This window comes from Ceratotherium simum, chromosome 12 (assembly GCF_057802395.1).
Source record: "Ceratotherium simum simum isolate JZ-2026a chromosome 12, ASM5780239v1, whole genome shotgun sequence".
Lineage (NCBI taxonomy): Eukaryota > Metazoa > Chordata > Mammalia > Perissodactyla > Rhinocerotidae > Ceratotherium > Ceratotherium simum.
In genome coordinates, this window is record NC_141911.1 from 35066706 (window position 1) to 35083823 (window position 17118).

Sequence of the window (17118 nt, forward strand, 5' to 3'; positions counted from 1 at the left end):
GCCTCCCATTTATATAAAATGAGTCATTTTATTGGTATTTATGGTAGGTAAATGGTGTTATGGAAGCATTCATCAGAATAGGTCATTTGTTTATATATCCAAGGTATTTTATTGCAAGATTTAGAACTGTATGATCATTACTAACGTTCTATATGGATTGTTATATGGAGAGGTCTTAAGTAGCACCAAAGTTAATCATCTCTTAAACCCTTGACTTCTAATACCACAGATTAGTGTTTTGAAAAAATTTTATACAAGGTGATTCATATAGTATATATTCTTTTGTGTGCTTTGCTAAGCATTTTTAGTGAAATTAATTTTGTACATAACAATTGTTGGTTCTTTTTGATCCCATTTAGTATTTTATTATATGAATATTATACCATTAAAAAAATTCATTTTATTGTTCGTGGGCATTTGGGTAGTTGCTAGTGTTTGGCTGTTATAAATACAGTTGCTATAAACATTCTTTTTCATGTATTTTGTGATTATGAGAGTCCTTGTTGCTTCATATCCTTGCCGAAATTTGATGTCTTTTTTTTGTTTTGATCTAGTGATTCTGGTAGGGTATAGTATATCTTATGGTTTTAATTTGTATTTCCCGGATAACTAGTAATGATGAGCATCCTTTCATGAACTTATTTGTCATTTGGAAATCTTTTGTGAAGTGCTTATTTATATACTTTTTCCATATTTAAAATGGTAATTATTGCCTTTTCTTATTTATAAGAGTTTCTTAGATATTTAAGATATAACTTCCTTGTATTCCAAATATATTGTCCCTTTCTAAAATTTGCCTTTTAATTCTCTTAATGGTGGTTTTCATAAGCATAAATCTTTAATTTTAAAGAAATCTAGTTTATCCGTATTTCTCTTTATGGTATGTGTATTTTGTTTTGTTCAAAAAATCTTTAATCCAAGTCATGAGGATACTCCACGTTATGTAATCTTCTTATGAAAGCTTCCAGAGTTTAGGTCTTATTTATGATTCATTTAGAGTTGATTTGTTTGTATAGTTTGAGACAGAAATCAAGGTTAATTTTGTCTATATGACCATCAGTTGATTGATCCAGGACCAGTTATTGAAAAAAATCCCATCTTCCTCCTACTTTTGTACAAGTACCTTTGTCATAAATCTGGTGACCGTATATATATGTGTCTGTTTCTGGATGTTCTCTTCTGTTTCATTGGTCTGTTCATCTGTCCCAGTACCACACTGTCTTAATTACTGTATCTTTTTAATAAGTCCTAATATTTGACAGTGTAAGTCCTCTATTATTATTATTATCATTCTTATTATCTTTCTTCTTTCCCCTTTTTTTTTTCCAGGAATGTCTCAGCTGTTCTTTCTACTTTACATTTTCATATAGTTTTTAGAATCAACTTGTCAAATTCCACAGAAAGACCTGCTAGGGTTTTGATTGGAATTCATTATATCTATAAATCGCTTTGTAGAGAACTGATATCTTTATAATACTGAGGCTTTCACTTTCATGAACATGTTATGGTCCTTTCTTTAAATCTTCTTTAATTTCTCTGAGCATTCTTTTTGTTTACATGTGGAATTCTAGCACATTTTTGTTAGTTATTCCCACATAATTTGATGATTTTTAATACTTTTCAAAATAGTACTTAAAAACTATTTTCACTTTATTGGTAACTGTTAAGTAGAGTCTAGTTGATTTTTGTATATTTATCTTCATTCTAGTGACCTTTCTAAATTCAATTATTAATTTTAATTGTTTATATATTCTTTTAGATTTTATTAGTTTTTTAAAAACACCAGCTCTTAATTTTATTGATCTTCTAAGGTATATTTTTATTTTGTGTTTAATTAATTTCTGCTCTTTTTTTACTTTCAATATATTTCATTTTTTATGATCTTTTTCTCATTTCTTCAGTTGAATAGTTAGATAATTTATTTTTAGAGTTTCTTCCTTCTTTAATATATTTATTCAGTATGTAAGTTTCACTCCAAGCTAAATATCATGTGTTTTGGCATGTTGTTTTCATTAACTTTTAGTTCAAAACATTTTCTAATTTCCGGTGTTATGTTTTCTTTGATGCTTGGGTTATTTAGAAGTGAATTACTTAATTTTCAAACATAGGTGACGGGGAAGTGGTATTACTTACTTATTGCTGTGTTAATAATATTACCACAATTTAGCCTTAAGGCAACACACATTTATTATCTCACAGTTTCTGTTGGCGAGGATTCTGAGCATGGCTTGGCTTGGCCCTCTGCTTCAGGGTCTCTTACCAGGCTGTAGTTAGGGTGTTTACTGGGGCTGGGTCTCAGTTGATGTTTGACTGGGGAAGGATCTGCTTCCAAGTTCTCATGGTTGTTGGCAGGGTTCGTTTCTTTGTGAGTTATTGGACTGAGTCTCAGTTCCTTACTGGCTGTTGTGTGGAGGCTGCACTCAGCTCTTTGCCACATGAGTCTCTCCAAAGGGCAGCTTATAATATGGCAGTTCTCTTCAGCTATGCCATCAAGGGAGAGAGTCAATAGAAAGTCTGATAGCAAGATGGAAGTTAAAATCTTACTTAATTTAATAATACAAATGACATCCCTTCAATGTTGCCATATTTTATTGCTTAGAGGTGTGCTGCAGCTTCTACCCACAATCTAAGGGAAAGGATTACATAAGTCTGTGGATACCAGGAGGTTGGGAAAGTAGGGGGGAGGGGGTATCTTAGAGTCTCTTTGCACAAAGTATCCTATTTTGTTATTTCTTTCCAGTTTGATTCTACTGTGTCAGCATACTCAACATGATTTCTTCTTTTGAAATTCATTACAGATTTCTTTGTGACCCCAGATTTTGCCTGTTTCTGTAGATATTCCATGTTTACCTGAAAAGAATGTTTATTCTTCACTTAGTGGATGTCGTGTTATGTATATATCATTTAGATCATATTTGTAAATCCCATTATTAAAATATTCTATAGCTTTATATTTTCTATATCTGGTTGTAAGCCATATTTTAGGAACATACAAATACAGAATCTCAAAATTGTGAATTTCTATTTTTCTGGTTCATTTATCATCTTATCATTTGAGGAGTTTATCTCTTTATGTCTAATTTTGCTTCTTAAAGTCAATTTTTCCTCAATAAAGGTACATTAGTTTCTTTTACTTTTTTTATTTTTCATCTTTTCTGAAAAATTGCTTTCAACCTTTGTGCAACCTCATATGGAAATTGTGTCTCTTATTACAATAAACAATTACAAAACAAAAATAAAAAGAAATTATGTTGTTTATAAACAGGACATACTTAAAAAATCTACTTGATAATAATTATATTATTAAATTTGTTTGCTTTCTATATATTCCTAATATATTTAGGTTAGAACTTATTGCTTGTGTCCTTTGTATTTGCTCCACATTTTGAGTATTTTTTTCTTTTTTGTTTCCTTTTTTGGAGCTAAATATTTTTTGTTATTCAATTTTTTCCTATTAGCTTATTGATTATATGTTATTTTAGATACGTTAGGTGGTTACCTAGAGATTGCAACATGAATATTAGAATTGTTAACATCTTACATAAATTGGTTTTTTCACCAATTCATGGACAATAAAAGAACATTACAACACTAATTCCTTTTATTTCTCTTGCCTTGTGTGCTCATTATGTATTTTAAGGTTACGATTTTTGAGTTCTAGAATTCATTATTATAAATGTTGTAAACATTCAGTATTCTTTTGGATTACCCACATTTGCCTTTTCCATTGCATTGTATTTGCTTCCTTGTCTTATATTAATCTGATATTATTTTATTTCTGCCTGAAGAACTCCCTTTAATGTGGGTTGTCTAGTGACAAATTCTCTCTGTTTTGTTTGTCTTTAAAATCCTTATTTTGCTTTTGCCTGAGAGGGACAACTTTTCCTTTGCCCTCTTAGGTTCAGTGATTGGGGGCCTGTGAATCAAACTGACAAAAGACAGATTGGCAAGAGAAAAGACTGTTTTTTCAATTCATAGATGTTGGAGGGAGTTCTCAGAAAAATGTGACTCAAGGAAGAGGTTAGAGTTAGAAGCTTTGTACCATCTTAATAGGCAAGGGAGAAAGGCACTTATGGGAAAACCAAAACCAGACTTTTAGTAAAGATAAATGGACCCTTAGGAAAATGATGGGAGATAAGGTAGTTTTGTGACAGTATCCCTTTAGGGGATTTCTTATCCAGGTGCTGACTTCTAGTCTCCAGGTAATAGGAGTCAATCTTCCCTGGTTGGGAAACTTCAGGAAGAGGATTTATGACAGTTGAATTCTTTTGGGATACTCTGCTTTTAGGCAGATAAGGGTAGTTCAGAAAAATACTCTTCACAGTGGTGTATTCTGCATCCCTTCACTTTCATTACTGAAAGATATTTTTTGAGTATAGAATTCTTAATTAGCTGCTGTTTTTGTTTAGCACTTTGAAAAGGTCATTACATTCTTATCTGGCTTCCATCAGTCTTTTTCTTGCTCTTTTGAAGGCAAGAAGGTGTCCTTACCTCTTCCACTTTCTCCCTCCCCCTGGCTGCTATTAAGATTTTTTTTTCTGTGACAGTTTTACTCTGATTTGACTAGGTGTGGTTTTCTTTTATCTTGCTTGGTGTTTGTAGGACTTCAACATATGACTCAGTGTTTTTTCCCCTCAGTTTTTGAGAAATGTTGGTCATTATCTCTTCAAATATTGCTCTTTTCTAATTATTTGTCTACTCTCTTTTTTTTACTCCAAATACACTCATGTTAGACCTGTTTACCATGTCCTGTATGTCTGTTATTAATTTTGTCAAGTTTTCATCATTTTTCTTACCATCATTCTATTTAGTTGTCATTGACCTATCTTTCAGTAAGTAGTCCTTCTTTAGCTGTTTCATAAATTGGTAAATCTATCCTTAATTTCATGTTTGTTTTGTTCAGTAGTTCTACAGTTTCTAATCTCTACTGGAATTTTCATTTTTTATAGACTCTGTTGTCCTGAGCCATAACTACATTTATTTCAGTGTTCAGAGATGAAACTTTACTATTTTGATTTTCTGTGAGTTGGCTTCTATTTGGTTTTCGTTCATTTGGTATTGTCTCCTGTTATGCCTGATAATTGGTGATTGAATGTTGGAAATTGTATTTTAAAATTTTAGGGGTAAATTTAAGTTCCTAGATGATGATATCTTCCTCTGGAGAGGATTTCCTTATGATTTCTGATTAGCAGTTAGAGGAGGTGCTGATTATGTTGATTTAGGAACTGAGCTGATTCAAATATGGAGTTTTTTAACTCTTTGTGAGAGTTTGCTCTATTTCCAGTTTGCCTTTCTGAGATCTTCTGAAATTCTGGGGTTTTACTGTGGCCCTCCTGCATTGATATTTCTGTTTTTTTCTCTCCACGCTGTGAGATTCTGAAAGCTTCATTTAGCTTTTTTGCTATCAGTTAATCTAAATACCATAAAGTTGTTTGAGGGTCTGTTTCAATGTCTTTGAGGCCTGGTCTATTTCCTGTTTCCTGGGCTATAATTGGGTTCCTTCTGTAAGCCTGGGTAATATATTAGGACCCCTCCACCTTGATAGGTTATAAAATTCAGCTTTTATCTCCCTAGCTCTGTAAGACTGATAATAACTCTGTTTAGATTCTCTGTTCCCACCTGTGAATAGCAAATACTTCAATGGGAAAAGTCATGTTGAATGTCTTCTGTGTGCTTTCTTCTCTAGGATCTTGGCTCCTTATATCGTGACTGCCTTGGAAACTCTCCAATACCTTTAAAAAGATTAAAACACACATTTAATCCAGCATTTTTAGTTGCATTTGTTGGATAGCTAGTCTGATAAAAGCTAATCTATTGTTGCCAGAAGGATAACCTTTTGCTGTTATAGTCTTCAATTATTTAGTGTGATTAATGGTACTTTATTGGGTATGAGGTCAGAAAAGAAAATGTTCCTTCCTCCCCAAAGAACAACATATACCACCTTTGAGCAGTGAATAATCATATATGTTGTGTGTGTGTGTACATATATTTACTTGACAATATTTCTCTCTTTATAGGTTACTTAGCCAAACAATGAAGGATCATCTAGTAAGAGTAGCAAATGAAGCTGAATTTATCCTCAGCAGGCAGAGAGCAGAGGATATTCACAGACATGCGGAATTTGAGGTAGGTTAAACACATGGTTGGTGTGAGGAAATTACTGTTTTTTAGTGATAATCTTGGGAAACCGAATAGGTAAAATGGCAATATAGTGTAAGCAAACGTATATCATCAAAAAATTAAAAATTAATTTGTGAGAGATTCATGGGGAGTTTAAGGAAGATAGTACAAGTCTCTATAACCCTCCAGTCTCAACTTCATTTCATCTACAAGTTGCTTGTAACAACTTTTGTGTTTGGCTGACCTGATCTTAACCATGTGAGCTGGATCTTGGCTCTGATAGTTTTCCAATAAAGTGAGTTAGTGAAGGACTTTTGCCCTCTCTGGGCAAGACAGGACTAGTTAACCAGAAATGAAAACCCCTGTGGTAGAGATAAGATCTTCCAGGTTTCTAGAGAAAAGCTGAACACAGAGGCATGAAGTTAGTTTACCCTTAAGGTTTGAGATCATGCTAATCTTTATAGCTGAGGAAATGAGGGAGCATACAGCTTTCTTCTGGGATCCTCACAGGAGGACCAAGTGACAGGATCCATTCTGAGACCACTGCTTATCTCAACAGTTGCACCTGAACATATGTAACATATGTGAATTCATAGAGGAAATTAGTGGTGTTGTAGCTATATAAATACCCAAATTCACATCTAAGGTGAACTAGAAAATTTGACAAGAACATTTGCTAAGAATTGGGCAAAAATTAAAAAACACTGTTTGGGTTCTTTCTAACATGTTAAGAGCAGTTGATTCAAATATTGCTGATATTTTTCTGGTACATTAAAAAAGATGAAAACTTCCTCAGTGCACTTTATATAACTGTCGTTACATGAAAAATATACTGGAAAAATAAAACTCCAGAAGACTAATTTCACTTAAGAATATGGGTATAAAATTCTAACTAAAATTTAACTAACATAATCCAACAATGTAATGAAAGAATTTATGGTATAACCACTTAGAATTTATTCATGAAATCCAAAGATGGTTTAATATTAAGATATCTACCTAGAAAATAAATTATATCAACAAATTAAAAATAGAAAAATCATGTGAGGATATCAATAAATGTAGGGAAAAGCATATGATAAATATTACCAGCCAGCCCTAATAAAGCTCTGAGAAAAAATGTATGTAAGAAAACAATTTGAATATGATAAAGACTATTTACTAAACATCATTTTAAATGGTTAAAGTCATTTCTATTAAAATCAGGAAAGGGGGCTGGCCCTGTGGCTTAGTGGTTCAGTGCATGTGCTCTGCTACTGGTGGCCCGGGTTCAGATCCTGGGCGCGCACCGATACACCACTTGTCCCGCCATGCTGAGGCGATGTCCCACATACAGCAACTAGGAGGATGTGCAACTATGACATACAACTATCTAGTGGGGCTTTGGGGAGAAAAAGGGAAAAAAAGGAGGAGGATTGGCAATAGATGTTAGCTCAGGGCCAGTCTTCCTCAGTAAAAAGAGAAGGATTGGCATGGATGTTAGCTCAGGGCTGATCTTCGTCACAAAAAAGCAAAAAACCAAAAACCAACAAAACTTAAAATCAGGAAAAAAAGAGTGATGCCCACTACCACCATTAGGAGGATTGGCATGGATGTTAGCTCAGGGCTCATCTTCTTCACACACACACAAAAAAACAAAACTTAAAATCAGGAAAAAAAGAGTGATGCCTACTACCACCATTATTTAATAAATTTTTTTGATGTTCTTGCAAGATATAGTTAATATAAATGCTAGAAAAGAAGAAATAATATTACTTTCAGATTGCCGATGCTATGATCTAGGAAAATCTAAGAGATTCTTTAACATTTTTCTACCAGTATTAATAAGGACTTTGATAGGATTATTGGATACAAGATAAATGTGCAAAAAATTAATAGCTTTTCTTTTGACTAGCAAGCAGTAGTCAGCTAAGAATGGAAATCAGAAATATAGTCTGTTTACATTAAGACAAAAATAATATTTTGGGTCAAATTCTATAAGAAATATAGATACTATTTGATACAAAACTATAAAATCTTATTAATACAAAACAAAATATAAACTAATGGAAATCATTCCATGCTGGATAGTATATCTTGCTATCTGTGTTTATGTGTGTGTGACAGAGACAGAGAGAATCAGTTTTTTATTTTGAAATAATTTGAGATTTACAGGAAAATTACAAGAGTAATACAAGAACTCCTTTTCACCATTCTCCTAGATTCTGTGATTGTTAAAGTTTTACTACATTAGCTTCTCTCCCTCTTTTTCTTTGTTTTTCTGAATTTGAGAGTAAGTTGAAGTCATGATACCCTTTTATCTTTAATTACTTGAGGGAGAATTTCCTAAGCCCATTCTCTGATTCAATCTTGTACAGTTATCAAATCAGAAAATCAACATTGTTACCGTGCTATTATTTAATCTACACATCTTGTTCATATTTCTCCACTTGTCTCCATAATGTCCTTTATAGGCAAAAAGAGAAAATTTTAATGTCACAAAAATGTCAGTTTTTCTCAAATTAACATGTAAATTCAATACAGTATCTATCAGCATACCATTCTATTAGAATAATGGTGGAGTAAGTTGGAATTCAAATATCTCCTTTAAAAATATCCAAATATTAAAAACTTACAAATAATATATTTGGCTATCCAAATATCCAGTTAATATGGGAAAATAAATGTTGTAATATAGCCTTAAGATTTATGAAAAAGAATATTGAGGACATATTTGCCTTTGCAGATAAACAGTGCTAATTAAAACAATACTATTAAGACAGAATATACAAAAATCTTTCAGATGGAGTAAGAATATAGGATGAAAGGTGAGATAGTAAATATTTTAGAAAAATCTTTGGAAAACTGTAAAAGTGGAACTGAGGTATGTGCGAGAATTTCGTAACCAAGACAGGACACTTAGAAAGTATAAAAGTAAACATCTATTAGTACATGTAACATTAAGCTGAGGAAAGATACCATCAATAACGTGGAAAGACATAATGGAACATGGAAAGACTGATAAATGATTAGTATGTTCACTATATTAATAATTCTTATGAAATGATAACAGAAGAATAACCCAATAGACAAATCCTCAGAAGGTATGAATAGGAAATTCACAGCAGAATGTAAGTGACAAGTAACATAAAATGACACTTAAATACACAAATATTCAAGGAAAAGTAAATTAGGTAAATCATGATCTATCAATTCTATCTTCTCAGATTGAGAGAAACTAAAAAGAGTGATAACGTACTGCTGAAGGAACAGGGGAGATGATATGGACAATGGTATTCTTTTTTGTTTTTAGTGGAAATGTACATTTTTAATCTCATGGAAAGGCAGTATGGGCATATGTATTTTAATAAGAGTTATATAGACATGCACAAACACCCATTTACCCAATAATCCTATTCTGTGAATATATCTCTTAGAAATAAAAGTAATAGTATGTAAGGACAGATATACAAGGCTGTTTATTGTAGCATTATATGTAAATGTAACAAAATAAAAACGGAGAAAAACAGAAGGAAATATTTTTTTTAACAAAAGAACCATTGTTTTCTCAAAGAACAGGAAGTTAATAATAAATTATGAAAAAATTAAGAGGTTGACAGCATATGTTTTTAAATAAGAGCTTTATTGAGTTATAATTCACCAAGCCATATTATTCACTTCTTTTTAGAGTATTCATGTCATTGTTTTTTAAATTGCATGTTTCAGGTCACAACCTGCTATGAAAGCTGAGGGCATTAGTCCTCTTATACTTTCTTTTCATTTTTCTCCCTTTACTTCCCAATTTTCAAAATTATATTTTAATTTTTATACTCTCTAAATATATAACATCCATGTTTTGTAATCACAATTCTGATTAGTACTTGAGTGTTGGTTCTATATTTAAGCAAATTCACCCCCTATTTTATTTAGTCACGGTTTCTTAATTTCTAGGTTCTTTCTTTTGACTCAAATCTTCATTGACTAGGTTTCATCATTTTTTTTCCCCCATAAGGGGCTCATGTGTGCTGTAAACTTAAAATTCTTTTATGTTTAAGAATATTTGCCTGTACTCTTTGTATTTGAATGGCATCCTGATGGATTTAATATTCGTGGCTAATACTTGCATTCCTTTAAAAATTGTAGACGTTGCGTCATTGTTTTCTGCCTTTGAATGTTTCTTTCAGACAAGTTTGAGTCTAGTCTGATATTTTCCCTCAATTGATGATTTGCTTTTCTGCCTGAGATTTCTTTATTTGTCCATGAATTTCAGTTCCTTAACAGCAATATAATTCAATATTGAACATTATTTATCAAATTTTCTGGACAACAGTCTTTGTTATAATTTGCAAATTCAGACTTTTCCTCCAGTTCTTGGAAATTTTTTTAAATTTTAAAATATTTTTTCCATATTCTTTTCTTTTTCTTTATTTAGTGACACATTAATCTATGTTAGATATGTGTTTGTCTTTCATATCTATTAGTTATTTCTTAATTGCTTTACCTTCTTTGATCTCTAGCCATCAGGAATTAAGTTTTTAGTTTTTAATTTTGTCCTTGATGTTTGTAATTTATTTGTCTGTAATGATTCTATTTTGTTCTTCATTTTGTTTATTTAGTCTTCAACCTCTCTCTTTACCTTATTCACTTATTTTGACTTTTATCTTTTTTTCTGTTTGGTTTTTTTGAATTATATTTTTATATTGTTCATTAGAAGAAAGTAATCATGATGAATTTCCTTTTGTTTTTTGTTATATGTTTTCCTAGGATTCTTTGTCTTTTGTATAGAATTGTCCATTTTTATTATAAAATTTTATTATTTAGCTTGTTTATTTATTCATTGATTGGTGATATATGTTTGCATAACTATCATGCTTTTACTTTTCATCTTGTTTATGGTTAGAATGTTATGCTCAGATACTCTGTTGGCTTACACAAACAGAAACTTAGTGACCTCTTCCCTTCTCCCCACTATATGTAAAGCTAATTTTTTCCATCTCTGAGCTGGTTTGATTTTTGTACAATATTATATAGCCTATCATGAAGAGAGGGAGAGAGATCTTTGAGATTGGCAAGGAGGCTTTCTTAGCACACCTAACTTTTGCTTTCTCTTGTAAGATTAAGTGTTTTCTACCAAGTTCATTCCATCTTATTAGAAGCTGTCGACAATTCTCATCAGCTTACGCTTTGAATCATTATCTGTCAGTTTAGAGAGTAAGTAGTCTGGAGTTTACTTCTGTCCTGGGAAGTCAGCCCTATTTTTCACTTCCTTGCTTCACCAATTTTTGCACTGTAGGTTTTTCCAGCATAATTGCTTTTTCAATTAAAAGAAACAAGAGATAATGATATCTACTCAATTTGTTTCTCTCCGTATATGAAGACATTAAGAAAAATTCTCAGAATTTTGTCAACCTAACCAGTATTGCTTTGGGCTCATGGGGACGTGGTTAAGAACTGAGCTTTGCTGCACCCTTAGTTCTAGTTCCAGTATGTTTATTTTCCTCATGGCAACCAATTATTTAATGTTCAGTGCTTTATGGTGTGTTCCTTTTGTGTTTGGTTGGTTCTGTTTAATTTTTTTTGTTTAAAAAATTGTTTTTGCTAATTTTTTAGAAATTGAAGAAAAAAATTTAATTGCCACTTCAGCTTACTATTAACCTGGAACCTATTCCTTAATGTCCTTTCTAACTGATTATGGAGAAATTACTTTGTAACTGTGGGTTAAGACTGCAGTTTATTCTTTTTATTTGAATTTTTAGTGATCATGGTGGTGGTGGTATATGTGTTTTTGTGTGTGTAAATGGGAGAGAATGAGGAAAGGGAAAACCTGTGGAATTGAAAAGAGGAAAAATACTTCTAAAACAGTGTGTTATGCAAGAGATTAAGCTGATTTGACCCAAACAGTATATATATTTGCAATTTAGATGAGGGGTGATGGTGACAACAGTAGCTGATATTGCATGAGTCCTTATTTTGTATCAGGAACTGTTATGAGTGCTTTATAAGTTTTAACTAATTTAATCCTTACAATAAACCTCTGAGGTAATACTGCTGTTGTTATCTCTCATTTTGAAAATGAAAAAACAGCATAAAGAAGAAATAACCTAGAGTTACAACTAGGATCCAGATCAAGGCAATTTATCTCTTAATCTCTAATCTATGAATTTGGTTCACACTTTATTAGATTTCTATAGATTGTGTAAATAGGATTTAATCCTGGCATACACAGCAGCTTCATTCTGAGCTATTTAATTTTATGCTTTCTAGTACAGTTTTTCATTTTAATCTGTATCATCTTGCTATGAGATTTGCAATATAGTATAGTAATATTATAAAGCATGACGATAAAATATCTAAATAAAAACAAATATTTCCAGAAAAATTTTATTGTTACTTAAATTTTTAGTGGAGAAAATATGTTTGTTCAACTGTTCCACGAGAGTCAATTTTAAGAGAGCATATATTTTTTATATTTACTAGTCTTTTTTCATTGAAAAAGAATTCCCTTAGTTTATACCACAAAACCCCAATTGATTGAGGTGTGCTCCTGTTTAATGTATTTCTATCTATATTGCTCTTAAATCTTAAATAATACTCTACAAGATGAAGCATATTATTTCCTAGACATTATATTTTAAAGGTTATGTATATTCAGCCTTGAATTCATGCTGTGCATTCCTTAATAATATATCTGAACTTTACTGCTAGTTGCTTCCTTCTACTAAAAAGAGATGTTGTCATGTATTTAATATACCATTTGTGGTTATAAAGTAGTTGACTTGTTTCATTTATTATCAAACGATTGATGACAGTGTAGATCTGAAATGCACATCTCTTTGGTTCATTGCATGATTATCATTGGAGTGGGATATCCTTGATATCTTCTGCTTTTGATTTATGTAGAGGTTCCTTGAATGTCATGACATCATTGATTAGGTGTATATCTTAACTTTATTTTTTAATCTTACAGCTGTAAATAGAATATTTATTAAAATATTATATCGTGCACAACATTGACCCTGTCTTGTAAATATGGTGTATGTATGTATACAATTCATAACAATCTTTTTGTTAAGATAATTTTTCTGTTAAAGTTTAGTTTATTTAACTAATATGATATCTGTAAAACACGTGATCAAGATTACCACGTAATAATTTTATTTTGGAATCTATATAAGTAAAAATCCAGTTCAGTAAGAATTTCTTAGTGTTCTTTTGGCTGATGATGCTTTGAATTTCATCTACTATCCAGTAGAACTCACTTCTTATTAGCTTCAGTGGAACTGAATTCCATTCGTTAGGTGACCGGTCAGCTTATTTGAAGTAATAAAAACATTTTTTTATGAAATAAAGGTTATGAAATCACTTGATTAATTCTTATAGCAATCTATATATTTTTCAAATATTTTTTCACATTAGGAAACAAAATATTTTCAATAGGATAGTGAACCTATTTTTGCCAGTTAAGTATTTTTAAGTTTTTAAAACAATTAATAAACAGCTCTCTACCACCACTTATTTATCTAAATTCTAGCAAGTATAAAATAAATTTTGGTAACAATCCTTTAAGTATTATTATGATTATCATCCCAGTTTTACAGATAAGGAAACTTGAAGCACAGAGAAGTTAAGTGATTTTTTCTAGATTGTACAGCTAATATGTGATGAAGATAGGATTTGAACCCAAGTAGTCTGATACAGAGTATACATTTAGTACCACTTTGCTATGTGGCTTCTCTAACATCATCTACTAAGTGGTTTAGTATACGTTTTCTCATTTCAGTACCACAACAAATCTGTGAAGTATGCAGGATAGATTGAGACAATGTGATTTGGTCTTCGTCACAGATTTAAGTAAACTGATAATTTTTGAAGCAGAACCCAGGTCTCATAACAATAACCCAGTGTAGTCTCTGTCCCTGTATCCTCTCTTGACCTCAAGGTATCATGAACTGTTTTGCTGTTGCAATAATATATTATTCAACATATACTCGGCAATTCTGAAGAAATATGAAGCATATTAACAAATATATTAGAGACTTAAACTACCAATTTTAAAGTTAATTATGAGGAATTATCCAATTTATCTCTTCAATCTTTGCATTTTTTTTGATTGATGGTCATTTGCTTTTTTTAATTTACAATAATGATACATGGTTATTATAGAAAGTTTAGAAAATAATGAAAAATATAAAGAATAAAAATCATCCATTGTCTAGCTTTAACAACTGTTTATCTCCATTGTTTTTCTTTTAACTTTAAAGATTTTTTTTTTTTTATTTTTTTTTAATTTTTTGCCCCCAAAGCCCCAGTAGATAGTTGTATGTCACAGCTGCACACCCTTCTAGTTGCTGTATGTGGGACTCGGCCTCAGGATGGACAGAGAAGTGGTGCCTCGATGCGCACCCGGGATCCGAACCCGGGCCGCCAGCATCGCAGCGCGCGCACTTAACCACCAAGCCACAGGGCCGGCCCTTCTTTTAACTTTAGCTTGAAATAATTATAGACTTACACGAAGTTGCAAAAGTAGTGTGAAGGTTCCATATACCCTATTGTCTTTTTAAAATATAGATATAATCATTTACTCATTCAATGAAATTACCTACTCACCAAATTAGAATCATAAGGATTATGCATTTCCCTAATGACTAGTGATGTTGTTATGATGTTGAGCGTCTTTTTGTGTATCTGTTGACCTTTCTATATCTTTGGAGAAATGTCTATTCAGGTCCTTTGCCCATTTTTTAATTGGGTTGTTTTGTTTTTTTGCTGTTTGAGTTGTATGAGTTCTTTATGTGTTTTGGATATTAACCCCTTATCAGATTCATGGTTTACAAATATTTTTTCCCATTCTGTATGTTGTCTTTTCACTTTGTTGATGGTTTCTTTTGCTGTGCAGAAGCTTTTTAGTTTGATGTAGTCTCGCTTATTTATTGTTGCTCATGCTTTAGTTGTCATATCCAAAAAATCATTACCCAGACCTATGTCAAGGATCTTTGTTCTTATGTTTTCTTCTAGGAGTTTCCTAGTTTCAGGCTTACATTTGAGTCTTTCATCCATTTTGAGTTAATTTTTGTGAGTAGTGTAAGATACAGGTCAAGTTTCATTCTTTTCGGTGTGAATATCTAGTTATCCCAGCACTATTTATTGAAGTGACTGTCTTTTCTCCATTGAATATTCTTGGCTCCCTTGTCAAATATTAGTTGACCGTATATGCTTGGGTTTATTTCTGGGCTCTCAATTCTGTTCCATTGGTCTGTTTGTCTGTTGTTATGCCAGTACCATACTGTTTTGATGACTCTAGCTTTATAGTATCATTGAAATCAGGAAGTGTGATACCTCCTGTTTTGTTCTTCTTTCTCAGGTTTCTTTGGCTGTTTAGGGTCTTTTTGTGGTTATAAATTTTATGAGTGTTTTTTCTACTTCTGTAAAAAATGCCATTGGAATCTTGATAGGGATTACATTGAATCTATAGATGGCTTTTGGGAATATTGACATTTTAACAATATTAATTCTTCCAGTCTATGCACACAAGATACCTTTCCATTTATTTGTGACTTCTTTGATTTCTTTTATCAATGTCTTGTAGTGTAGACCTTTCACTTCCTTAGTTAACTTTATTCCTGAGTATTTTATTGATTTTGATGCTATTGTAAATGGGATCAATTTCTTTATTTCTTTTTCAGAAATTTTGTTGTTAGCCTACAGAAAAGCTACTGATTTTTGTATGTTAATTTCGTATCTCAAAACTTTACTGAATTTATTGATTAGATCTAACAGTTTTTTGGTTGAGTTTTTAGGATTTTCTATATATAAAATTATGTCATTTGCAAATAGAGACAACTTTACTTCTTCCTTTCTGGTTCTGATACATTTTATTTCTTTTTCTTGCCTTATTGCTCTAGCTAGGACTTATAGTACTAGTTGAATTGGATACATTTTAATATAATCCAATTTAAAGGTTTTCCTTTTTCATTATTTTTAGATTTAGTAAGTTCTTTCCCATTTTAAGATTATTTAAATGTTCTATATTTTCTTATAGATTTTCTATGGCTGTAGTCCTTATTTTTTTATTTTTAAAATATCTGAGGTATTTTTCTTAGTATTGTACAAGATCAGACTCTAATTTGATTTTCTGCAAATGCTTTAGCCAGTTTCTCCAAAATCATGTCTCTGGTTTGCATAGCTTTCTTTATCGTGTATTATACTCTCATGTTTGTTAAGTCTTATTTCAAATGATTCTGTTGTGTTTCATGGATCTTTTTTTTTTCTTATTGCACATCACTCAATCATTAAGCTAATGCAACATTTTTTGGAGTTTTATGTATTGTTTTTTACTTTTTATTATTAAAATTTAAATAAATATGTGAAGGAATAGTATAACAAACATCATCTCCTAAATTTAACAACTGTAACATTTTGCCATGTGTTTGATTTTTTTGTTGTTGTTGAAATGTTTTAATGTTAATTATAGACTTCGTGAAAAATGACCACTTAATATGTTAATATGATGCTCTAAAACATGAGGATATTTTCCTATATAACTATATCATTACCATTTGTAAAAATAAGTAACAGTAATTTACTAATATCTTCTAATTCCTAGTCTATATTCAGATTTCCTCTATTGGTTCAAAAATATCATGATCAGCTAGTTGTTCTGACAAGGATCCATTCAAGGACTACACATTACAATTAGTTGTTAAGTCTCTTTAGTTTTTGTCTTTTTAATTTTGGAACAACCAAAGCTTACAAAAATGTTAAATTATAGTACAACAGACTTAAAGAGAACCAAATTTAATTAGATATAATTCACATACCATACAGTTCACCCATTTCAATGTGCAAGTCAATGGCTTATAGTATATTCAGAGTTGTGTCACCATCACCACAATTTTAGAATATTTTCGTCACCTGAAGAGAAACTCTGTACCTATTATCAGTCACTCTTCATTTTCCTCAGCCCTAGACAACCATTAATCTGCTTTCTGTCTCTATAGATTTGCCTATCATTGTCATTTC

At 31.4% G+C, this 17118-nt stretch overlaps 1 protein-coding gene across 6 annotated transcripts in view; it reads left to right on the top strand.

Moving 5' to 3' along the window:
• LRBA (LPS responsive beige-like anchor protein) overlaps nucleotides 1–17118 on the top strand; it is a 718950-nt gene that overhangs the window by 261640 nt on the left and 440192 nt on the right. For all 6 annotated transcript variants that reach the window (XM_087437546.1, XM_087437548.1, XM_087437549.1 and 3 more), the window contains exon 36: nucleotides 6018–6126. In XM_087437546.1, the coding sequence (XP_087293672.1) occupies nucleotides 6018–6126 (109 nt within the window). The remainder of the gene's footprint in view (nucleotides 1–6017; nucleotides 6127–17118) is intronic.